General features: G+C 39.4%; 1 protein-coding gene across 1 annotated transcript in view; it reads right to left on the bottom strand.

Moving 5' to 3' along the window:
• ADAMTS19 (ADAM metallopeptidase with thrombospondin type 1 motif 19) overlaps positions 1-26,942 on the bottom strand; it is a 201,004-nt gene that overhangs the window by 159,624 nt on the left and 14,438 nt on the right. Inside the window, exon 3 of the mRNA XM_054716991.1 lies at positions 3,428-3,593. Coding sequence (XP_054572966.1) covers positions 3,428-3,593 — 166 coding nt within the window. The remainder of the gene's footprint in view (positions 1-3,427; positions 3,594-26,942) is intronic.

The following is a 26,942-nucleotide window of genomic DNA, read 5'->3' as shown; positions in this document are numbered from 1 at the left end:
CATTTGTCTTCAGCTCCCCGAGGCGATGCCATTGTTCCTTCGGCCTAAACGCTTTCCCCAACTAACAACATGCACTAAAGATTTCACACACGTTTTTCACTTGCACACATAATGTCATTTAATTCTGACGACAACCCTGAGCTTCGGGTATCAGTATCCCCGTTTTTTATATTATAAATGGAGCTTTCGAGAGATAAAGTTTTCCAAAGCCACCAAGCTAGGAAGTGGTAGCACAAGAATGTGAAAACAGGCAGTCTGACCCCAAAGTCCATTAACTCAACCTGTACACTCTGTTCTCTTTTCTTCCTGCAGGGTGGATAAGTTTTATTTGATCTTTGAGGTTCAGCCCCCCAACAGTGAAGCCGGGGATCTTGTGTACTGAGGCTGTCACAGTTCTTACCACACTACAGTGTAATTACTCCTTCACCAGTTTGTCCAAAATAATACAGTGATGCCCTGGCCTGGTAGCTCAGTTGGTAAGAGCATTGTCCCAATATGCCAAGGTTGTGGGTTCGATTTCCAGTCAGGACACAAACAAGAATCAACAAATGAATGCATCAATAAGTGGAAAAACAAATCGATGTCTCTGTCTCTCCCCTCCCCCCTCCCTTGTTCCTCTCTTTCTCTCAAGTCAATCAATAAATAGAATATTTAAAATAAAATAATACATTAGTTGCCTCTTGAGAATATGAGCTGTGCCTTTTAACTCCACATCACTGTGAGGCAACTGGTCATGCTTATGTTGCAAATAATGAAGCTAAACTTCAAAATTTTAAGAGAATTGAAAAAGAGTACCTCACTGGAGTGGGACTGAAGGTGTGCCTTAAACTCAGGGCCTCTGACCCTCAACCTCATGTGCCTTCCCTTCCTCTACATTACATTTTAATAAAAGAATACAACAAGGCTGTCTTAAAGTATAAAGATCCCTGTTTTCAGAAAATATTCATATAATAAATAAATGTAAACATAATATACTAAGGCATCAAAATGCAGAAAGGGAATCATACAAAGACTAAGTTGAATACAAGTAAACTTTATGATTCCACTAGAGGCCCGGTGCATGAAATTCGTGCATGGGTAAGGTCCCTAGGCCTGGCCGGCGATCAGGGCCGATCTGTGGGGCAATCGGGGGGAGCCCCACTGGCACCTGCCTTGGCCGGCCTGGAGCCACCCATTCGCTGGCCCCGCCCCCTGCCACCACCACCAGTCGCCTCTCTCTGTGAGGCAATTGGGGGGCCTCCATTGGCACCTGCCTTGGCTGGCCTGGCCCCACCCGCTCGCCGGCCCCAACCCCGCCGCCGCCACCACCAGTCACCTCCCTCTGCAGGGTGACCGGTGGAGAGATCTCAAGGCCCCTGCTGGCACCCGCCTTGGCTGGCCTGGGGCCTCTGGGCTGGGGACAGCTCCTGCACTGAGCATCTGCCCCCTGGTGGTCAGTGTGTGTCATAGTGACCTGTCATTCCACTGGTCATTCCACCGTTCGGTCAATTTACATATTAGGCTTTTATTATATAGGATTGTGCAAAGGCAAATACTGCAATGTTATTCAAATTTGAATCATGTGTTTAATAGGTGAATATATCAGCCTGAAGTAAGAGCTATAATTAGACATCTCAGTATAAGTAAATAAACATTTTATTTCATAAACTGTTAATTTTAAAATGATTTTTTAAATTCTAGGCTCTTGAGTGGGGTGGGGGGTGGCAATGGTAAGATATGTACACATATAATACCTTAATAAAAAAAATTGAAAAAAAAAATTCTAGGCTCTTAAAAAGACACTGAAAATAGGTAAGCTCAGTAAATCATCCAACTGATGACAGCTTAGCACTTCTTGTTTGCAAGTGCTTGGTACAGATAGGTCAATTAACATATAACAGTTATGCCTAACAAAAAAAATAATTAAAACTTCATGAGAAATGTTTGTCAAATGTGAACCAAGTATTTATGCTTTATAAACCTATTAAAATTAAAAAATTTCTAGCAATCTTTCCCCCATACATAGTGACGCACACAAAGCCTGCTTTCTGTCACCCATGTAACATGGGTGTCTAGACAGCTGGAATTTACTACAGTATAACTCATACAAAGCTATCTCCTTAAATGGACTAAATTCAAGCTGTGGTTGCTGTTGTCATTTCACCATACAAAAGCCATTCTGTTGCTTGTTCATAGTGCTATGACATCCATTCAGCTGTTGTATGCCTTTTGCTATAATTCTTAGAATAGAGAAGAGAGATGTGTCTTTTTTAAATTTACTTGATCATGTACACTGAATGGTGTGACAGAGATTCACTTAACCACTTCTGAAGATGATTCCCATAAAGACTGATATTATGACCTTTCACAAAATAAAACAGAAATCACAGATTGATTTGAGATGAATATATCTAAATAGAAACATATTGTAATTCTTTCTGAATCCAAACACCCTACGCAATTGAGGATATGAACATCCTATAGCCTCTGCAAATGTTACTCTTGTCATAATTCATATATCCAAATCAGCCTCAAAACCATAACCAACTTTAGACTTAATATCTTGGCGCTAACACCTAATTTGAAATCTGCAAGTCAAATTTTAAAATCTTTGCACCAAGAATTCTTCAATAAATTCATATTTCCTCAGATTCTAATCTAATATCAGTGAATATTCACTGAGATGTCTGGTTTAGATGTCTAAAAATTGGTCCTAGGGAAACTCATTATTTTCTGAATGTTGGCTACGACTTCCAGATCCTACTTATGTAAGAGAAATCATTCATTTCCCCTGCCATTCTTGCTAATGCCACAAAGCTCTGCCAAAGGAAGTAAGAAAGTGCACAAAATAGTCACCATTTCATGTCTGTGAAGTACTGGCAGACAGGCAGAGACAAGGGTTTGATGGTTAGGAATGTTTATGTGCCTCTGAAACTGCCAGATTTAGGGTGTGCTGATACTGAGAATAAAAGCCAAAGAAATTTTTTACTCTTCTTCCTATCCCTCTGATAATTTTAACCTCCAAGATGAGTTTTACTTGGGTAAAATGTTTAAAATTTTTTAAAAAGAAAAAGAAAGAGTAAAAAGATGCTTCTGGCCAAACCAGGAGCTCACAGGATCAGCTTCAGGATTCTCAGTGTCATTTCTATTCCAGTGAGATGACCCACATGCCAAGAGAAACACTTCACAATTCAGGAGAGATGTGGGGTATATTATATATTAATCTCTGAAGTCCTTGTGAGTTCACATTTCTTGATATTAAAAGATGGCACTTCCCAGAAAACTAAAAAATGAGCTGAAAATAGATTTAATTGTCATTAACCAAAGAAAAAAGATAAAGCTAGTAAATGAATGGATGGATGGATAGAATTTTTGACGGATCCATTTCATATTGCTCCCCCCACCCCCCCACATTGAATAGTTAGTTAAATCTTTCAAAGGGCATTACCTGAAATGATACCACAGTAATGACTGTGAGGAGTTGGCTTCTCTGTGACTTTCTCCTGCACGGACCTTTTCTGCCTATATACACGGTGCGGGTGACCCGTTATCGCCACTGTATCATTGAGTGGTTCAATGAATATGAAGTCCTCATTGAGCTGTATGAATCCCATCTGGAATAAATAACATAAAAAGACATGTAAGAAATACCATTTGAATAAATTACTTTCTGGGTTCTCCTACTCGCACACTATTTTCTTTCACATATGTGCATACATTCTTCTAGTGAAGCTATTCGAGCAACCGCATAATAAAGTAACTGTCTTCCCATTTTATTACTTCATCTTTATGTACTTTATTACACTAGCATAAACTTCATTTAGTTAGTCTTAGCCTGTGTGGGTGGGAGGCTAGATGCCAGCAACAGATGCACAGTAAAACTTCTGGAATGTTAAAGGCTCACTTTGGGAGACCCATGGGTTCACTTACATGTACGGCATGTACAGAAGAGCAATACAGCTTTTAATTGCATACGAGACATAGTCCAACTTTTTGACAATCATAATTTAACAAAGTAAGTCATGTAACATATCAAAGCAAACATAAGAGGAGACATAGCATTAAAGTCATTATATAAAATATTCTTAAAGCCTTCTACTAAACATTTTGAAAACCTGTGAACAATAAATTACAGGAGAAGAAAGAGCATCACTTACATAAATAAGTTTCATTTCATTCAATGCCAAAAAAGTGGATTTTAAAGTTCACAATTGTGGGCAGAGGGCTAAAAACTGTAAAAATATGGTTATGATCAATAAAAAGAACTCATAACAAGTAGGTATCCTTTTATTATATTGAAGCTAAGCCTAGTCATTTCTTTCCATTTTTAGAATAAATTTGCATTATAACTAGGAAAATATTCCACATGGAAGAACATATGACTTAATCTTTTCAATTTTATTTTACTCCACTGTAATATATATATATATATGATCACTCTGTTAACTCTTTAGTAAATATTTTTGAATAATCCCTTAGAACCTGCATTATTCATACCCAATCTGCTAATATCAAAGTTCATAATTCTGCTTTGCATTAATTATATATAGTTCATTTTAATTTGATCCACATATACCTACCACAGTAATAATATAATTACTTTTTCAGACACAGTAATTCTCCCAAGCTGAATAGTAAGAAAAAATAAATCTACATTTTAAAAAAGTACATTTTCCTTAGAAGTATAGAAGAGGCTTTTTCTTTTGCTTTGTTCTAATGATTAGAGTATATTGCATCTTCCATACAAAAAGTTCAGGTGATTGCGAATATGCTACCTCATATCATTCTGTAAGAATTAACATTACAAGATACCTTAAGTAATCTAAAAATCCTCATCAATTTCATTTTATTATATCACCAATAGAATTCTGAAGAACTAGAATAACAGTTCCACTCGGCCAGCATAGCTCAGTGGTTGAGCGTCAACCTATGAACCAGGAGGTCACGGTTCGAATACTGCTCAGGGCACATGCCCAGGTTGCAGGCTTGATCCCTAGTGCAGGGCATGCAGGAGGCAGTTGATCAGTGATTCTCTCTCATCATTGATGTTTCTACCTCTCTCCCCCTCTCCGTTCCTCTCTGAAATCAATAAAAATATATTTAAAAAATAATAGTTACACCACCTCTATCTGTCCCCTTCTCTCTCCCTCACTCCCTTTTCCCCTCTCTCTCTCCCAGTCTTCCCCTAACCTCTTTCTTCCCCCTCCCCTTCTCTCTCTCTCTCTCTCTCTCTCTCTCTCTCTCTCTCTCTCTCTCACACACACACACACACACCAGTGCAAGCTCACATGCACACATCATTTGGGGGTGGGGATAATGCAAAAAAAGATTTACCCTAATGATTATTTTAAAATATTATTCTTTTAAAATATGTATATATTTGTCCAGCCGGCATGGCTCAGTGGTTGAGCATCAACCTATGAACCAGGAGGTCACGGTTTGATTCCTGGTCAAGGCACATACCTGGGATTGTGGGCTCAATCTCCAATAGGGGGCGTGCAGGAGGCAGCCAATCAATGATTCTTTCTCATCATTGATGTTTCTATCTCTTTCTCCCACTCCCTTCCTCTCTGAAATCAATAAAAATATTTTTTTAAAATAAATTTTTAAAAATATGTACATATTTGGGGCATTTTTCATGTGATTTTAAAATGACACTATAGACATTTTTAAAAGGAGAAGGACCAACTTAAAAAGAAAAAAAATGGCCGAAACCGGTTTGGCTCAGTGGATAGAGCGTCGGCCTGCGGACTCAAGGGTCCCAGGTTCGATTCCGGTCAGGGGCATGTACCTTGGTTGTGGGCACATCCCCTGTAGGAGGCGTGCAAGAGGCAGCTCATCGATGTTTCTCTCTCATCGATGTTTCTAACTCTCTGTCCCTCTCTCTTCCTCTCTGTAAAAAATCAATAAAATATATTTAAAAAAGAAAAAAAATGTTATTCATTCAATGTATATTTACTGTCTGACCACAGTGTGCGGCTCAGTTCACTCCGGGGCACGTTGGGTGTTCTCTCTCCATGGACACGTTTCCTGTCTGAGATCAGAATACTATCCTGCAGCATGGGAAGTGCTCTAGCTGAGGTTGGTTTCTTTCAAGATAACAACTTGTATTAAAAAGAATTGCAGAAAATCTTAAGGTTTTCTGTGTCTCCACAAAGGGCTTACTTTTTCCACTAATAAAATAGATGGTTTTATCTGTACTATAATTGTACAGGCCCTGGAAGAACACAAATCCATGCTAACTTCTCTGCACAAGGGCTTCTGTGTTTGACAATCCACAATGAAGCAGCACTCACTTTAGGGCAAATATTGTCCTTTCCATTTTAGAAGGAAAGAAAAGATTATGTGAATTAATAGGACACTGTCCCTTATCTAAAATAAATGCAGAATATATATGTGTTTTACTCCCAGTTGCTCTTTTTAGATTTTTCAATGAGACATTTCATGCAAATATTTGGCAATGAAATTAAGTTTCACAGTTATTCCCTACCTTATTTCTGTCATCATGTACATTTCCTCATATGGTGGCATCTGTTCTTTTGTCACTGAATGTTATTCTTTGATTTGATGATTTAGCAAGAATTTCAGTGTTTTGCACATTTACCATAACTTACATAAAGGTGTTGCCAGCCATGTCTTTTCTTACTGGTTCTGATATTTCATTTCTCTATTTAGATGCCTCTGTGCTTTTGAAAACAACTATTAACATTGATTTACATGTAGGTTTACTGATACTGCCACCAACTTCTAATCACAACATGAAATTTAATTTGGCCAATATGCACGAATTTTTATATATTGTTTCTTCAATTCACCAAATATCTATGTTGCATTTGTTCAAATTTAAATGAACCATGGTCTATTAAATAGACAAACAGATTACAAAGCTCTAATCTCTATATATAAAAGGCTAATATGTAAAGTGTCCCCACGGGAGTTCGACCAGGAGACCGGGAATTCTATCGCTCGCTATGATGTGCACTGACCACCAGGGTGCAGCGTGGAACGAAGGAAGGCCCCAGCCGGCAGCTGGCAGCAGAGACAGCGGCCCCGCCGGCAGGCAGAAGGAAAGCCCCGGCCAGCAGCCGGAAGGCCCTGATCAGGCCTGATTGCCGACCAGGCCTAGGGACCCTACCCATGCGTGAATTTCGTGCACCAGGGCTCTAGTAGAAACATAACTAAAAATTAACTAAACAATTAGAAAGCAACCTGGCACTCTCCACTCTGGTTCCCACTCCTACTGGGTTACCTCCCTCCCTTTCATGGCCTCACTTCCTGTTCACTCACAAAACTGAAACACTACTGTGGTTATTTTTCTCAAGTGTTCCCTTCATCCTTCCATGCGCTTTCTTAAACTTGTCTGTATTTTACAAAACCTTGGTTTTCTAGCTAACCTTTAACTGAACTGGCTGAAAGTATTTTATCTGAGGCTCAAACGTGTATTGTGAGAGTCTTTGAGAATATCCTTTAAATGTGTGTGTGCGCGCGTGCATGCGCACATGTATGTAGCATATCACACGAACTAAATTCCATTAGTGCTACGGGACATTAGGTGGTAGATCTTATAACTTCAGGACACAAAAGGAGTCCTAAAGAATAGCAGGCTTTGGCTAAGACTGCGGCAAGGTGGCTCCCTATGAGAGGAGGCATTGGGAACAAGGGCAAAGAGGACTTTGAGTCTCAGAAACAGTTCAAGAAGAGGCCTGGCTTGAGAAGGGAACTGGAGAAATGTAGCCAAAAAATAACATGAACCCATATAATTGGGAACATCAAATGACCAAGTGCTTGACAGCAAAAGGAAAGTCCATCTCCTGAAGACCTGAGGACACTGGAAGTAGCACAAGTGTTTCATTTCTAAACAACAGTAACAGAAGTTGCTGAAAAGTTTGGCATCGGTATATGCTTGTAAAAACACTTTAGACAAATATTTGTCTGATGCTCTACATGATCTGAATGTCTACACAAGTTCGGCTTCAAATTCAATGCATATTTTCTTATGCATTTTCTTGTATGGTAATGTTAGAATATCTATCTCATTAAGTAAATACAGCATTATATACTTTAAAATGTAAGCATAATATAAGCGAGACATGAATTTTACTATAAGTTTGTTTTACGCTTTATTTTTAAAATGTCATTTTCAATATTACTATAAATGGGAGTATTTTTTCATGCATTTGTGCATTCTATGTACACACACAAATCTGTATGAAAATACACCTCTGACACCACATCTATCCTACTGCCTTCTACTAAAATACTCTGTCTGACTCGACCCTTTCTTTTCCCCTTCACACCCACAGGGATAAACACCAAGTCCTTAATGAAGACAGATACGGTATCAAGTCATGACAAAGTCTTGCTTATCATTCCAGCTTTATTTTTACTACTTAAACTTCATATGTAACCCTAACAAACCAATTTTAATTGTGTGAACAAGCTTTCTATTGTAACATGTTTCCAAAAATCTTCCAGCTGCATGATTACATCTTGGTACGTGGCATGTGCTGCTTTCTCTTTCCAGAAAGTCACTGTCAGGATCGAGAGTTATTTCTTCAAATTCAAGCCAACCCTGTTCTCTCTCCAAAGTAACCACTGCCTCCCTTATCCACTTCTACCCTGGACCTTTCCCACTGTCACACTAATAAACCCAGTGTGGTTATTGTTGTGGGGTCTCTCTGATTGGACCATGAGCTGTCTGAGGGAAGGCTTTGGCCACAGAGCCTCTCGCCATGCCTCCAATGCACAAGGTCTGCTACACAACAGGTGCTCAAGGAATACTGCTTGTAACTCAATGTATTCTTCCTTCTTGAGATCAAAGAAATCATATCCACTCACTGCCCTCGAGAGGGGTCTATTTACTCCACCTGGGGCTCCATTGTGGGGGGAGGGGGGAGGACTACAATTTGATCTCTTCCTCTGGCAGTTCTGTTGCTTTCTTTAGGGGCCCAAGTTCTAGTTTTAGAAAAAGCTTTCAAGTAACGTTATGAACACCACTCCATTTTCTTTCCCTGACAAAGGGCTTCAAAGAGAATCACAAACTACAATGTAAAAAGGAAACCGTCCTGCCATCACTGGCGCTTTAAAAATCAAGAAAACCAAGGCCTAGAAATGCTGCATGATTCCCCTGAACTCATGTGAATGTCAGGGCTGGAATCTACGGCTCCCCATTTCCAAACTGGTTTTTGGTTTTAGTCCATCACTCTAAATTTGCTTGCTACCTACATTCTACTTCCATTTTCACCTGCATTCTAGTTTGCCGCACTGGACTCCAGAAATTGTTCTGGGTCACCTACAGTTTCCTTTCCTTTACTCTCCTCTCGAAGGCATTTGACCCCGGACAATTTTTCTCCTCTGTGTCGCTCTAGTTTTCTTTTTCTCTAGCCACTGTTTCTGCTTCCTTAAACAGGCCGGTGTTCCTCACTCCAAGGCTGGTCTCTGCTCAGCAATTGCTCTGCACTTATCACCTCCCGTGGTTTTATCACCCCCTCTCTGGAGATGACTCCCAAATCCCCCTCCCATCCCACTGCTTCCATTCGAGATCCACTCTCCACGTCTGCCACTTCTCATCTCACTGCAGTGGTACCAACATTCTCCTCCCAAGTCTTCCCTCTGTTCATGACTCCTTTTCCCAGTTACCCAGGCTTCAGTAATTATAGAGCCCTTCACTCTTCTCTTTTCAAATGTATGTAAAAGTATTTCAAAGAAAACAATAAGATAAGAAAATATTATGACTGTATGCCAGACACTGTATATACATGATTTCATTGAATCAGAAACAGCCAGCTTGAGACACCTATGTTAATCTCACCCGTTTTAGAGTTTCAAAAAGTATTCTTGCATTCTAAGGTCACAAATCAATCTGTGGTGAAACAGAATTCAAACCAAAGATTGCCTGGCTTCAGACGCGCGCTGCCTTCGTGAGGCTATCTGAAAGAGGCTAGGCCTGCCATATGACTGTTATTCCAAAGAACTCTCATCTTTAAAAAATTTTGCACTAAGGATTTGACGTCAAGCGCAACACCTCACAGATGGTCGATGTCCAAAATCTGATATCACCAAGGCCAGGCCCCATCCCTCACGAAGCAGAAGACAAAATATTGCACTCAGCCCTGAGCTTTATCTGGGGCTGACAGTTTTCTGTGACCAGATTTACAAGCTGCCAAGAGCACACTGGCTTTCTGAGTGGCCCAGGGTTTTCACTCCGGGCTTCCTCCATGGTGGATGCCCAATAACTCTCCCATGGCAGATCTGGGAGAATAGTTCCAGATTTTAGTTTCCTGTCCTTCTTCCTTTCTTTTAGTTCTCTTTTTTGTTTACTCTCTTAAAATATGATCTTAAAACCTAACTTTTAACTAGCAGAACATTTAAAAACGTAGTTAAAGAAAGAAAATAACCATCCCAAATCCTGTCATATGGCACAATTATAACGTATGTATATACTATTTCTTTCTAGTCTATTTACACACACAAGTATATATAAGCATATGTGTGTGTATGTATCAGTGTGTGTGCATGTGTGTTCCTATACACATACATACATATCTGAGTTTTATATTCTACTTCTTTTTCCCAGTTAAGAATAGCTTTAATAGCTATTTTGTTTCTTTTTTTTTAAAATATATTTTATTGATTTTTTACAGAGAGGAAGGTAGAGGGATAGAGCATTAGAAACATCGATGAGAGAGAAACATCGATCAGCTGCCTCCTGTACGCCTCTTACTGGGGATGTGCCTGCAACCCAGGTGCATGCCCTTGACCAGAATCAAACCTGGGACCTTTCAGTCCGCAGGCCAACACTCTATCCACTGAGCCAAACCGGTTAGGACTATTTTGTTTCTTAATAGTATTAAATAATCTTTATAAGCTTGTGTTTTTAATTGCTGAATAATAGTCTGTCCTTTAAATGTATTATAATTTTATTGGCTATTCATTCATTTGATCCTCTAGTCAATAAAATGCCTATGAGTACCAACTTTGTACAGCCAGAGCTAAGGGTGCAGCAGCGAATGAGGTTGGAAGACACATCACTAACTTATACTTTAGGGAGGGAGACAATGTGCTACTTATTCAACTGGGTCAAAGTTACACACAACTGCTCTGTGACCATTGGTTAATGAGCTTACGTTGATGGTTTATATACATAGTTATGTCAGTGTTCTGTTTCACAATATAAAATAAGGTTAAAATATAGCCTACAGGCCACAGTAGGAGCTGAAAGTGACCATCCAGGGAAGATGAATTAACCCTCTTCAAAAGACAAGAGTGAGACCCCAGAGACTGATGGTGTTTCTGAAGAGGAGACTCTCCCATGAGAGAGTTCATCCTAAGCAGTCATCAAAAATAGCGCTCGCCCTGGCCAGTGTGGCTCAGTTGTTGGAGCGTCATCTGGTGAACCAAAAGGTTTCGGGTTTGATTCTTGGTTAGGGCACATGCCCAGGTTGCAGGTCCGATCCCCAGTTGGGGTGTATACAGGAGGCAACCAATCAATGTATCTCTCTCCCTCTTTCTCTTCTCTCTCCTCCTTACCCTTTCTAAAAGCAAAAACATCAATAAAACATCCTCAGGTGAGGATTTTTAAAAAAGTAGTGCCCAGCAACACCATTCCATGACACTGCCAGTCACGTGAACATTCTCCTGCCACTCGCCTCCCCTATGGCTCAGTCCTAGAGGAGCCAGAGGAAGCGCAATACTGAGCAGGAGGCATGAAAGCTGTAGGTGGGGAAGTACTGAGGACTCCAACTTCATCCGCCTTCTTCACTGGGAGTGATTAGCTCTAAGAAGGCCTGGATGTGGAGGGTGGATGGCAGAAAAATGTTAACTATATGTGAATGTGGACTGTCGATTACCAAATATTGTAATTACCAGAGACTTTCTGTGACTAAACTTACCAGGGAACTTTTCACAACCTAAGTGTGAACAACACCAGAAGGAAGACCAGAAAGAAAAAAAGACATGCCACTTGTTTTATGAAGATGTCCCTAAAGTCCTATTTACTCAATGAAAAGTTTTATATGTATAATATGAAGTCAGGTGCCAAATCCCATGAAGGGGTTAGAGAGTGGATGGCCTTTCGGGTGACGTGACATCTGAGCAGAGACCTAGAGTTTGGGAGATGGCCAGGCCAAGGTGTATGGGGAGAATGTTCCAGGCAGACGGAGAAACAAAGACCCTGAGATTAGAATAAGCCTAGCATGTTTAAGGAAAAGCAAAGGTAGTACAGTTCAAACAGAGTGATACATGGGAAATGATTATTAGAAAAGAACTCAGGGGCATTCCACACAGTGTCATTAATTTGACTCACATTCAAAATAAATCCTGATTAAATCCTCCATTGGTTTTTAGACCATCTATCTTTCTTGAACACTGGTTACAGATTTTACTATGGGACGCATCATGATGGCTTCTGTACTTATGGTCTTACAACACAGTCTTAGTCTATCTACACTAATAAAAGAGAAAGATGCAAATTGACCATACCTTTGTGACACCCACCAGCCAATCAGGAGTGGGTATGCAAATTAACCCAACAAAGCTGGTGGATTAATTTGCATATGCAGGTGCCGCAGCTGGGGGTGGGGCAGTCTTCACTTCCCCAGCAGCTCCGGGCCTCTGCAGTGTGGGAAGGCGGAAAGGCGGAAAGGCGGAAAGGCGGCTCTGGGCCGGAGCAAAGGCGGTGCCAGCAGCCAGGGGAAGGAAGGCCCATTCTTGCACGAATCTTCATGCATCGGGCCTCTAGTCTATATAATAATTATACAGGACTAGATTTCACTCTTACAAACGAAAAAAAAAAATGCTTTCTCTCCCATTTTCTTTAAAACTAATGTCCTCTTTTTCCCCACATTTGACAGAGATATAGATTTAAAGACAATTTCAAAATGTTCCTTTTTAACTGTATTACAGATAAAGAGCATCAAAAGTATAAAAAACAGAAGCTGTTCTATGTTGAAGAAGTGAAAAGGAAGTGGTAAAAACTGGTAAAATGGAAAATGAATGTTCCATCCTAAATTTACTTATCCAAAATGATTAATTTTTTGTATTATAAAGGTTATCTCTTTTCTCATTTTATATAGTCTAATTTTTGCTCACATCAAGAAAAGCTATGATTTTCATATACTTTCTTATATCCATTCACTTTACTGTAATCTCTTGTTGCTTAAGTGATTTTTAATTGATCTCTTGGGATGTCTATGGATTCTTTAAATATGCAAAAAGCTAGTTGATATTGAGCAAGTCCAGTTTTTAACCTACTTCTAAGCTTATCCTAAGTTTATCAACCAGTGTTTTCAAAAGCTACATTCCACGGTATCTTCTTGATGATTATTTAATGGTCACTACAAATATACCCACTGAGTACCTACAAGTTGGCAGTATACTAAGTATTCAAAGATGAAAATAATCTCTGTCTTCATGAACCTTATATATTAGGGGGAAAGACAGGGAAAAAATAGGTATTCAGACAAATATCCTTAAGAAATTATAAATTTACTCATAACAAAGTATGTTTGGGTCTCATATGTTTATGTCACAGTAAAATATTTTAAAAATGAAAAACAAAGAATAAATAACTATACTACTTAGCAACATAGAAACCAGACAACTATCAAAAGAAATGTAATTGCTCCCAGCAGGCAGAAGTCAAGGATGGAGAGGAGGGGGCAGGAATGTTCATTTTTTCCAATATAATTTTTGTAGTAAGTACTGACTTTTCAAATGATGTACATATATGACTTAGATTATACTTTAATTTAAAAAAAAGAGGTTGAAGTAAGACTTGCTGAGAGGCAACTGCAATATTAAAGTGGCATCAATGTAAAGTCTGTAAGTGAGGAAGACCAATACATGAGTCAGCACACAGTTAAAGAACTGACATAGAGTCTGAGACAGTGGCAAGAATCACAGACAATCATTATAGCAGCAAAAATAGAACAGAGGGTTTGGCAGGGCATGATTCATAGAACTCTGAAGACCATAAGACATTTAGATTTTATTTGACCTAAAATAGGAAGCAACTGTCAGTGGATGGCATAATTTGATATAAATTTTGAAGAAAGTCATTCTTGTTCTTTTTGGAAAACAGATTATAAGGTGATAAGAGTAGAATCGGGGAGACCAGTTAGTTATAATAGTTCAAGTGCGAGATCATGGTGGCTAGACCAAGGAAGCAACACAGGGTGGCTGAACTGAAGACATGTAGAAAAGTTAAGTGCATTTGAGATTAATTTTGGATTCTCATACACACCAGAGGGCAACCACTCTAATTTGTTAATGGTTTAGATGTTGGAACGTGGAGGGACAATAACGAAAGAATTAAGGATGACTCCAGAGTTTATAGCTTCAGTACTCAAGAAGAGTAAGTAGATGTCTGTGATAGAGAGATATAAATGCCAGACACTGAGGATGAAACAAATTTTAGGGACAGAGAATCAAAGTGTCTTATGGGAACAAATTAGGTTCGAAATCATGTGAAACATCCAAGTTGAGAAATCAAGTAGATATTTGGGGTATGGAGTTTAGCGGCGGATTTTGAGCTGGAGACTTATATTTGGGAGCTGCCAACATTTTTCAATCCATGGGGTAAGTGATGCTACCCAGAAAGAGAGTGTAGAGAAGGAACAGAAAAGCGTCTAAGACCAAACCCTGAGGACCCTAACATCGAGAAGTAGAGAAGGAATCAGCAAAGGAGGCTGGTGAGGTTGTATAGTTGATTTTTTAAAACTCAGAATTTCTTTCTAGAAGTGGCTTTAAAGAAAAAAACTCTCATTCATTTCCTTCTGAAGAAAAGCTATTGCCTCGTCTAGCCCAGATTGCTCAAGTTAAAACTTTAGCAGTCCTATGCACGATGAACAAACACATGAACTCATGGTTCTGCTAAGCTCAACAGCAAAAACTGAGCAAAGGAAGATTGCCCTGACCTAATCAGCCAGGGCTCTCAAAAGTTGCCACAATGTTACCTACTTTTCTTACATTTTGGGGAGACATGAGAAGAATTTAAACTTATTGACTAAGTTTTAAACTTACTAAGTTTTAAAGGGGGCTTCCAACCTGCCACCTACCCTAGCACTTAATGAGCTGATGTATTCTGTTAAAGGGTTAGTTACGCACTGATTTTTCAGAGCCACTCACCATGGTGATGAGCACTGACGGCACGTATCTCATGCAGTTCCAGCCCCGTTATGCGCCTGAAGTGGAACTGAATGAGACCACGGAGAAAGCTGCACAGCTGCGATGTGGGGAAGGACTCATCACTGCCAGGTCTTTCGGGTGACCTCACAATTAACAGAGATGTTGCCAACCTCCTACATACCCCTAGAGAGCAGATGCAAATTCATTTTACCATGGAAACAAGATTAGTGGAGCAAACTACTCAAGGACCAGGGCCCTGGTACTCAGAGACATGGAAAATGTGCTGCAACTCATTTTCCGGATTCAATTAAAGGTCAAATAAATACAATTCATTTATCTGACAATACTTACTGAGTGCAAACCATGTGTGAGCTAATGTACTAGATGCAGGAAATACACCAGTTTACGAAACAGTCATTTCGAAACAATCTCAAGTATCTTTTACAATAATTAAGGAGTTTACTTATTGTAGATTGTATCTTCTTTCTCATTTGCACCCACATCAGCCAAATGTGTTGTTGTTTTTCATGTAGGACCCTTGGATAATTCATATATTCTCTCCTACCCACCCCCAATCTGAATGGCATTAAGTAACGTCCAATAAATTATAGTGGTGTTTTTCCCCTTTAAAGGTAGCAATAAATCGTGTACCAACAACATTCTTTTTCACATGGCCTGTTTCTTAACTACAAGATCCCTAATACAAATGTATGACTAGGGAGAGCTGAAAGAACACACTTGACCTTTTTTCCTCCCAACCTTTCTTTAGTCTCTTTCATACATGTCCCATCAGTAAGTACAGAGGCTCAGAAAGCTAATGTAATCTCAGACTGATTTATCAGAGGTTGCCCCGGGAGGTCATATACCTAAAGAGCCGAAATGATCTGGTATAAACCAGGAAACCCAAAGCACTCTGCATATCCCACACCACGTCAGGAATATTATACCCATACATCACATTTTATAAAGACATTTATAAACAAGAGCATATCTGAACAAGAAATTAGGAGTCAGTTTGTTCCAAATTCCACCCAGAGAAGAAATCGTTCAACAACATCTCATAAATATTTAATATCCTGTTTATGCATTTCAATCACTACTTGAGCGATGACCACTCTGAAGCAATCCAGGCCTCTCCTGGACAATGGTAATTCTCACAAACATTTCTATAAAAGGTCCAAAAGGTTCCTCACCATTACTTCAAACCATGAGCCCCGATTCTGCATCCTAAGCACCTTTTCCCATTTCAAAATGTGACAAATATTCTCACGGCCTGTCTGTACGTGCCCAGTTACTATAACCGTTCCCGATATGAAATGGGTTCCCTGTCCTTCTTCACTGTTTTCCTTTTACTTGGAAGTTCTCTAGTTTATAAATGTCATTCTTAGGGTTGATTTTCTTTTATTTTAAAGTATGGAAATGATTGTTGAACAAAAAGTGTCTTAATCACATAGGATGAGCTGAAATAAAGAGACTGCAAGAAAAGTAAAACATTAAGACTGGTGTAGAATAACAAGATGGAACGTGTTTTCATTTATTATTTCTTTTCATTCTGTATTACTAAAATTCTGTGGCACACAGAAAAAAAATATTCTTTGCTGATCTGACAAAAAAATAGGTATAATTTTGATTCATTCACACCAGGTGGCTATTGTCATATTGGCTTTTGTCATTTTTTTATTTGACAATCTAAGGGATAGAGGTCAGTGCCCTTGACTAAATAGTCAGGTATTGTGTGTTTTAAAAATTCTTGAGGCACACCAGCTGAAAACCATTGTTCTAAATGAATGGGATGGTTACAAAATATATGCTTTTAAAAGATAAGTAATAGTGGGTTAGTGTTCACTCTGAAAATTCTCTCAGTAACCTCAGAAGAAATGACACATCTGATCCCAGAATCCATGGATTTTTTATTTGAAGAATTAGGGGCTCTCTGATCTCACTGCCTAACTAGACTTCAACTCCATTTAGCCAGTATTTCTCTTTCACAAGATTCAAATGAAGTATTTTAATTAATTTTGTATTTGATTTGATAGAGTCAACATAGGAATCAGAGCACTTCACTCGCCTTTCATATAATACTAGAGGCCCGGTGCATGGATTCGTGCATTGGTGGGGTCCCTCAGCATAGCCTGCGGGGATTGGGCCAGCAGTCCAATGCCACCTGCTGCTCCTGCCTGCTGCTCCTGCTCATCCCGGCCCCACTGTGCCTGCCACCGTCACTCGATAGGCTCGCTGCTGCTCCGCTGTGGACTCCGGGCTGCAGCAGCCAGCCGTGAGCCCTGTGTCTAGCGCCCATCAGTCAGCTGAGCAGCGCTCCCACTGTGGGAGTGCACTGACCACCAGGGTGCAGCTCCTGCATTGAGCGTCTGCCCCCCCTGGTGGTCAGTGCGTGTCATAGCGACCGGTCGTTTAGTCATTCGGACGTTCGGTCCTTTAGGCTTTTATATATATATATAACTAGAGGCCTGGTGCACGAAATTCGTGCACTGGGGGGCAGCCCTCTTGCAGTCCGGGACCCCTTGCTCCCTACCACCCGCCTACTTGCTGCCCCTTACCACTCAGCTTGCTGCTCCTTAGCACTGCCGCAGAGGTGGGAGAGGCTCCAGCCACCGCTGCTGTGCTCAGCAGCCATGAGCCTGGCTTTTGGCTGAGCGGTGCAACCCCTGTGGGAGTACACTGACCACCAGGGGGCAGTGTCTGCCCCCTGGTGGTCAGTGCACATCATAGCAACCAGTCATTCTGGTCGTTCCGCTGTAACAGTTGCTTAGGCTTTTATTATATAGATGACTTTATTCTTACCCTGTAAAGCACTTAGCACAGTCCATAGATGGTTATCAATGCACATTCTTTTCTCCTTTCTGTGTCCCACACATTCTTCTGAAATTTTTGAAGACTGTATAGAAAACTGAAGGCTATAGGAAAACAAGAAAATCAACCACCATTTCTGCAGATGTGCATTTTATAGTCACATTAATCCCTTGGCCATGGGAAGTCATTAATTAAGTCACTGATCTGTACTTGAGTGGGGAAGTGTCACAGTCCTTTTGGGGCTGTTTTTGAGTGGCACTTTAGCATTAAAAATTTGAAAGGAATATTGGGGAAAGAATGCTTGTGAGGAAACTTCATTCATTTCCTGAAAGTAAGGGGTAATTCATTGTATACACTCACTCTCACATCTAGTTGAACCATTTGTACATTTAAAATGAATGTACAAACTTCACATGGGTAAATTACTACTATGTTAACCTAATTTAATATTCTACATTCACTTAATTTCAAACTATCTAATAAATAGCATTTTGAAAGGGTTACAAAGTTATTTAATGCATTGACCAAAACATAGTCTATCTCTATTTCTCATCTCCAGTTTATTTAACACACACAGTTATAGTCCTTATAATAATGCCAGATACTGATGAAAATAACGTACTGAATCTTAAACAGTGAAGACAGGGAGGCACTAAGAGGCGAAGTGTTTAAGGTCACACTGCTCGTAGGGTAGTGAGAGGGGAGGCTGGATTCAAACCCACACACTGTGGCTCCTCAGTCCATGCTGTTAAGTTAGAGGAGACAAGCGTCCTCTCAAAGTCAGCTTGTTACTCTGGCTCTTCATTGTCAGACATTGATGACCAAGAGTGTATCCCCCTTAAAGAAGTTTATCTTTTTCCCCCCATTAACCTCTGCCAGCCTGCAAAATGAGCTTTTCTTAAATAGAGGTTTTGTTTGTTTGTTTGTTTGGGGTGGTTTTGTTTGTTTCTTTGTTTTTGTAGTAGCATATGAAATTGCTTTTTATTGTAGGTCAAATATTCATATATTAACAATTTCATACAATTCAGCCTAATAAGAAGAAACCGTAAGCATCCGGGAAAGGCAAAGGCTATGGCACTGGGAGACCAAACTCAGGATCTGCCCCACAGATGGGATCTGGGTGACCCGGAGCAAGCAATACGACTCCGGGGTCTTCTTTTCCTCATGGTTCGTGTGGGAACACTAAAAGATCTGTTGGTCATAGCTACTGAGAAAAAAGCAGTTTAATCTGGGAAAAGTGCTCATCAACTACCATGTGCAAAACAAACACTATGCACAATTATGAAAAAAGAGTGCCAATGTCCTAATTACAAAAGATGGATGCTTCCGAAGTATTTCCATAATTCAAAATAGGCTTCTTCAAAAATATAAAAACAACCAGTCTCAGGAAATTGTCATTGAATTGTTCATTCATCCAGAAAATTAAGAGCCAATGATCCTGATGAGATTTTCGGAAAAGATAAAATCAAAGATTTTGAGATCTCAGAATTAAGAAAGGAAAGGTTAAGTGACCTGCAGTCCCATTTGAAAACTGAAGTGGCCGTGATAGGCCAAAAATTGTTTTTGTTTTTTTAATCCTCACCCTAGGATATTTTTCCAATGATATTTAGAGAGTGGAAGAGAGAGGGAAAGACCGAGAGAAATATCAATGTGAGAGAAACACATTTAAGGTCAAGCATAAGCCCCAACCAGGGCCTGGGGGGCCAGGGAGGAGCCTGCAACCCAGGTACATGCCCTTGACCAGAATAGAATCTGGGACCCTTCAGTGCACAGGCTGATGCTCTATCCGCTGAACCAAACAGGCTAAGGCAGGCCAAAAGACTTTAAACAACATGGGCTTCTTCCTAATAACTTAGTTGAGCATCCTGCCACATGCCCCTGAGATAAGATCACCTTGGTTACCTAAAGGGTCAATAGACTAACACGTTCCAAATCAGAGATGAACACAAAGAACAATATAGGAAACAGAATCTCTAAGTAACCCTTTCCTTCAGCGGGCACCGCTTGCTTTGACTTCTGCGACATTACTTTTCCTTCTTTCTGTTTTCTATACTATTCCTTGTGTTCATCTCTTTAAGATGAGAAGAGTCACAAACTGTTTTAATTAGAGGTATAAATCACACTTTACTTTTCGTAATGGGCACTCAAGAAATGTTGCCTTTAATGATGATAAGATCAGAATTACTACCTACTGACTTGGAATCAAAGTTAAGCAGGCTCAATTGTAATATTAAAAGCCTAGTCTTCAAAGACTAGTGAGGCTTTGTAACATTTTAAATTATCTGTTCTACTTTGGATTAATTCCTTAAATACAACTCTTTCATGTAAAGGAGCACTCATACCAAATTCGGTTCACTTTTCAACCTAAGGAGCTAGGCTGATGCTTGTCAGATAAAAATGAGAGTGAGTGTCTGTGTAAAGATTAGAACAAAGGCAACATTAGGAGTAAAATTAAAGCAAGCCTTTCCTATCTTACACATAACAGTTTCCTGCCCATTAAATGAAATGATATACATGAAAGCATTTTATACAACTGTAAATCTCTCTAGAAATTAAACCATTCCTGTGCTGTCCCTGACAAAGGCCTAAGTACTTGATCACTAGATAATTCTATTCTAGATTTTCACTTCAACTTAAAAGGCTGGTGTCTTTCCTTGGCTATGACTATTAATAGGGTTTTTGACAGAAAATAAGTAAAACCAAAGACCTAAAAATTGTACCACCTACATAATACATTGCCTTACGCTTTCTTTTTGGTCTTGTATTTTTTCTGTGACTTATTTATTCACCTTATCCAACATGTAGACCTCAAAACCATATATGGGTATCAATCCCTTCAGGTTTAATTCAACAGCTGCCCAAAAGAATACATATAAATGACAGTTCTCACTAATTAATTATGTGCCAGAGTAAATTGCTTCCCATGTTTTCCTGAATTAGTCTCTTAATTAGGAAGGACACAGACCATTACTGGTGACAAACTGAAATTAATTACTTCAACAAACTGTGATTAATTATTTCAAACTGAGAAAAGTTCATCTAGAAAATGTTACGCTATTTGGAATTCAGTTCAAGTGTCAGGAAAAAAGATCAATGTATTCATTATCTTACATATGTAAAAAGGAAAAACACAACACGTTAAAATCCAGATACACTAATCAACATATGTATGTTAATATATAGTATGTATATACAGTATATTGTGATCTATAAACAGAAATATGATCACGCCCTGGCCAGTGTGGCTCAGTTGGGTGAGTGTCATCCCATGCACCAAAATGTTAGGGTCATCCCATGCACCAAAAGGTCACCAATTCAATTCCCAGTCAGGGCACATGCCCGGGTTGCAGGCTCAATCCCCAGTAGGGGGGCGTGCAGGAGGCAACCAATGGATATTTCTCAGGTTGATGTTTCTCTTTCTCTCTCTCTCTCCCTCTCCCTTCCCCTCTCTCTTAAATCAATAAAAACATATTTTTAAAAATATATTTTATTGATTTTTTTTTACAGAGAGGAAGGGAGAGGGATAGAGAGTCAGAAACATCGATGGGAGAGAAACATCGATCAGCTGCCTCCTGCACACCCCCTACTGGGGATGTGCCCGCAACCAAGGCACATGCCTTTGACCGGAATCGAACCTGGGACCTTTCAGTCCGCAGGCCGATGCTCTATCCACTGAGCCAAACCAGTTAGGGCTAAAAACATATTTTTTAAAAAGAAATGTGATCAGACACTATGCAAGATGGTGAGCCAGACCTATCCTAATGTTAGTATAAACGATACATATGTATATTTGTTATGAAACACAGTTGTATTAAATTTTAAAGACCTCAAAAGCCATAAAATTAATAAAAATACTTTTTTGACTTACTATAGAGTGAGTTTTTAAGCAAATTTATTAATATATATAACTTTAAAACTGAAGTTTAAATTTTATCATTGAAATGCACTGTCATTTTTACCAACTTGCTATTTAAGCCCTGAGACATAGGGATCAATGGAACAGATAGAGAGCCCAGAAATAAACCCATGCTTTTATAGTCAATTAATATTTGACAAAGGAGGCAAAAATATACAATGGGCTAAAGATACTCCATTCAATAGAGAGTGTTGGGAAAACTGGACAGATACGTGCAAAAAAAAATGAAACTAGAACATCTTCTAACACCAAACACAAGAATAAACACAAAGTGGATTAAAGATTTAAATGTTAGACTCAAAACCATAAAAATCCTAGAAGAAAACATAGGCAGTAAACTCTCAGACATTTTTCATAGCAATATCTTTTCTGATATATTGCCTCAGGCAAGGGAAACAAAGAAAGAAAAATGGGAATACATTAAATTAAAAAGTTTTTGCACAGCAAAGGAAACTATCAACAAAATGAAAAGACAACCCCATGAATGGGAGAACATATTTGCCAATGATACATCTGATAAGGGGTTAATATCCAAAATTTATAAAGAACTTATACAACACAATACCAAAAAAAACAAACAATCCAATTTAAAAATGGGCAGAGACCCTGAATAGACATTTCTCCAAAGAGGACATACAGATGGCAAACAAACACATGAAAAGGTGCTCAACATCATTAATCATCAGAGAAATGCAAATTAAAAGCACAATGAGATTCACCTCACACCTGTCAGAGTGGCTACCATCAATAAATCATCAAACAACAAGTGTTGGCAAGGATGTGGAGAAAAGGAAACCATCATGCACTGTTGGTTGGTGCAGCCAATGTTGAAAGCATTCAAAAATTAAAAATAGAACTGCCTTATGACCCAGCAACCCCACTTCTGAGAATATATCCAAAGAAACCAAAACATTGGTTCAAAACAATACATGCATCCTTATGTTCATTGCAGCATTATTTACAATAGCCAAGATATGAAAGCAGCCAAGTGTCCATCAGTAGGTGAGTAGATTAAAAATAAACAAACTATGGTACATTTAGACACTGATTTGATAAAGAAAAAGGTGGAGGTGTCACTTACTTCCTGCCCCTGTAAATATGATTAGTGGAAGACTCTATCGCCTTTCCTTTTTTTTGCAGGGGTGATTCTTATAATTTACTACTTACCACTGGCAGCGCATAGAAAACTATTCTTATTTTTCATATGTAAAGTTTCTGAATACTTTAAAATGTATAAAAAGTATCCTAAATTATTAAAAGGTAAAACATAAAGGCATTTCCAAACTAACTTGTACTAAGAAAGTGATACTAAATTAGGGGTTATTATGTATTTACAAAAAAAAATTACCATAGGTTTCCCTTACATAAATACATCTTAGAGTGCCCTTAAAACATAATTCCATTCAAAAACACTAGATTTACACATAAGTTTTTAAAGATGTAAAAAAATGTTTGAGTCACTTACTTTCTAAAAATGTGTAGACATACTATAACCAAAGATTTTGTAAATGCAGGTTATAAACTGTAAGGTATTTTAAAAACTATGTTGTTATCATGGTGATAACCATTTATATTATTACAGTGTTCCTCCACTATTTTCTCTTTCCCTTTTATTATTTTATAACTCTCCAAGACTAATGAATTGAAATCCATTTCAGAATTACCAAAGTAAGAGAATCTAGAAGCACTGAACACAGGACTGAATGTGTATGTCTTCTAGAGGGATAGGTAATGGAAAGAAATGCAAGAAAGACTAGGTATACAGTTGATTATGCAGTTGTAATATACAGTCTGATGCAGTCTCTTACAAGCCTATGGTGAGTTATTAATAGGTTTGGAACACGTAAGACCAAGTGACCAAACACCCCAAAATTGGACACTGTGCACTTGTGGCGATCCCATGGCCAAGGGCAAGAGCAGCCAAGTTATTAGAACACTTACTAAAATACTACAACTGAGCTAACTATAGGCAATGGCTTTGGAGACCTTTTAAGCCATATTAATGTGCACGGTTAGGCTGCCCCAAGGGTGCTTTAGCATGTTATTCCAAAGGCATTTCAAACAGAAATAAGAGGTTTCCATATTCTTAAGCTTAAAACATACTCTAAATATACATCCATGAATTCACTTTTCCTCTTTTATCCTTCCACCCACTGACCACCTCATGACACTACCTCCTTCATAGGAAGGTTGTGTCAATTCATACAGATTATGTCAACTCTTGGGGCCTGACAAGGAGTAGGAACTATAGAAACTGAAAATGCAAAATAAATAATCATGGGAATTAAACACTAATCAAATATATTTCTTTAGTTTACCATATTACCAACTAAGATGTGGTCCCAACTTTCAAGCGACATTTGTATGTATGTCCTGTCCGTTTTCCTCTGACTGATCCAAAACATCCCTCCTAATAAAATTATTGGGTCATCATTTTACCCCTTGAAGCTCAGATTTAATATAAGATTTACACAGATGAAAATGGTTTAATCCTGACCTAGAGACAACTTAAGCAGATTTTTACGCACATTAAAAAAAAAAAAAAGCTATAGCCCAGCCAGTGTGGCTCAATGGCTGAGCATTGACCTATGAACCAGGAGGTCAGGGTTTGATTCCCGGTCAGGGCACATGCTCCGGTTGTGGGTTCGATCCCCAGTGTGGGGAATGCAGGAGGCAGCCAGTCAATGATTCTCTCTCATCATTGATGTTTCTATCTCTCTCTCCTGCTCCCTTTCTCTGATATCAATTTTAAAAATTTTTTTTAAAAAAAGCTATAAAGCTTTTCTCTGTATATCTCCATACATAATTCGAAACCAAAAATTTAAATAGAACCATTCAGGTATCACTTCCTGTTCCTTCCTAAGCCAAATTTTCCAGGACAACAGTTACAACTAGGCCTTCATAAATATTCACTTCCTAAAAATGACACCAAGTCCACATTGCTTTCATATCAAAATCCATCAACTCTAAGATACTGTGTTATGGAACAGCCCTATGTAAAATGTAAAAAATTATCTAATAGAATTAACTAAATACAGTATTTCTATCCTTTACTAGGCTCCTTTATATCATTATTAAATAAACTAGAGGCCCAGTGCACGAATTCCTGCATGGGTGGGGTCCCTTGGCCTGGCTGGCAATTGGGGCCGACCAGGGCTAGCCAGCCAGGAGGAGGGACCGCTGGAGGTTGGCTGGCCATGGGAGGTTGGCTGTGGGAGTGCACTGACCACCAGGGGGCAGCTCCTGCATTGAGCATCTGCCCCCTGGTGGTTAGTGCTCGTCACAGCTACTGGCAGGTCATCTGATTGTAATGGTCGCTTAGGCTTTTATATATATAGATACCTAACTGATTAACTAAGGGCCTTTATTTCACCTTAATGTTTTTTTCAGTCATGATTCCTATAGCCTAAACTCAGATTACCAGAGAATATATTGCTTTGGCTTTTAATAAAGGAATTCTTGTTTCTGTTTGAGTGAACACACACAATAATGTGGATACAGGTCTATATTTTCAGAATAACCCTGACTGTTTACAACTAAAATCTACTTCCTGCCAAGGTTGAGTTATATGCTGTTAGTTATTTTGTATATATTTGTTTACTTGATTTGAACCCTTACCCTAACAACTTTGGTCTTTTTCACAGCAGTGGGATATATGAAACAATATTGAACTTATACCTGAATTCATGCCCTAATCCTGCAAAGACACTACTAATTGTATGACTTCCTATTTCTGTATACTTTCAAATAAATAGCTTCGATTACTTGTTTTCATAAATCCTTTATGAATTTTAAGTCTAGTCCATTGTAAACATTATAATACTAGATGCCCAGTGCACAAAATTCTTGCATGGGGGGTGGGGTGAGTTCCCTCAGCCCAGCCTGCACCCTCTCGCAATCCAGGACCTTTCAGACATCCCTCTCGCAATCCAGGACCACTGGCTCCTAACCGTTCACCTGCCTGCCTGATCACCCCTAACTGCTCTGCCTGCCTGCCTGATCACCCCTAACTGCTCACCTGCCTGCCTGATTTTGACCCTGAAACTCAAGCTTCTTCTTTTTTATTTTTAATATTTCTATTTCTTCTATTTAAAATTCAAGTTTCTTGAGAACATGAGGCATTTAACATTATTCCATATTCCTTACAGAGAGCTAAGCATGGTAAACACAGCAAATACTTAATACTTATGAGCTTCTATACAAACACTTTCCAACAGGAATGTTTTAATAGGCAGTCTCCAAAAACTTGAACTGGAAAACCTAAAAGTAGAGTGCTCAGATTTCAGGCATCAGGGGCTATTAGCAGGATTTCTATCCCAATTAAACTCTAATTCTGAGCTCTCAACAAACTGCCCTTCACTATCTCCAAAGTTTCTTACTCGTCACTATCCCATTTTCCTCTGCTTCAAACCAAGGTAACAAACGAAACCTTTAATTCTGATCTTCCTCACCGCAAGGGAACAGCAAACCTCAACCGAAATAATTTACCACCAGAAGTCACGTCCAAATACTGCGAGACTGAGGACTGTAGGGCTGACTATGTACATGTGCAATAACAGGCTCACGTTCTAGCGGTAGGTGCCCAGGCGTCCTCCACAATCCCACAATCCTCTGGTCACATACTTCCAGTTTTTCTAGCTCCTCCTTAAGCGGTGTTTCCTTCAGTCGTGTTGCAATGTCCAGGGCCTCTGGTTGGAGAGGGTTTTTCTGTTTTTTGAAGTTGATAGCTGTTTACTATTTGGAATCAGTGAAATTTGGGGAGGACTGCCGCTGCCATGAACATGTGGGTCCCAAGCACACTCATGAAACCACCGCCCATTCAGTCCACTGCTGGCGCCGTCCTGGTTTGCAATGAGAAAGGTACTGTGCTGAGCCGTTTTCCAATCGGGTCTTCCTCTTCCTTCCCCAGCACACTCCAAACCTACTCTGGGCCAACCATCCCAACCCTGCAGACCCTTAAGACCTTCCCCCCATTTCTTTGACTTTCCTCCATTAAACTCGCACCCTATCACGCTGCCTAGGGGCACCCCTGACCGCTCCCTGTGGGGCGGGCCAGCCTGGTCGAGGGGCCATGGTGTTCTGGTCTCTGGTCGTTATGGTTACTGGTTTT

This window comes from Eptesicus fuscus, chromosome 6, assembly GCF_027574615.1.
Source record: "Eptesicus fuscus isolate TK198812 chromosome 6, DD_ASM_mEF_20220401, whole genome shotgun sequence".
Classification (NCBI taxonomy): Eukaryota; Metazoa; Chordata; class Mammalia; order Chiroptera; family Vespertilionidae; genus Eptesicus; species Eptesicus fuscus.
The sequence above is the reverse complement of the archived record's forward strand: the minus strand, read 5'-3'. Positions and strand labels throughout refer to the sequence as shown.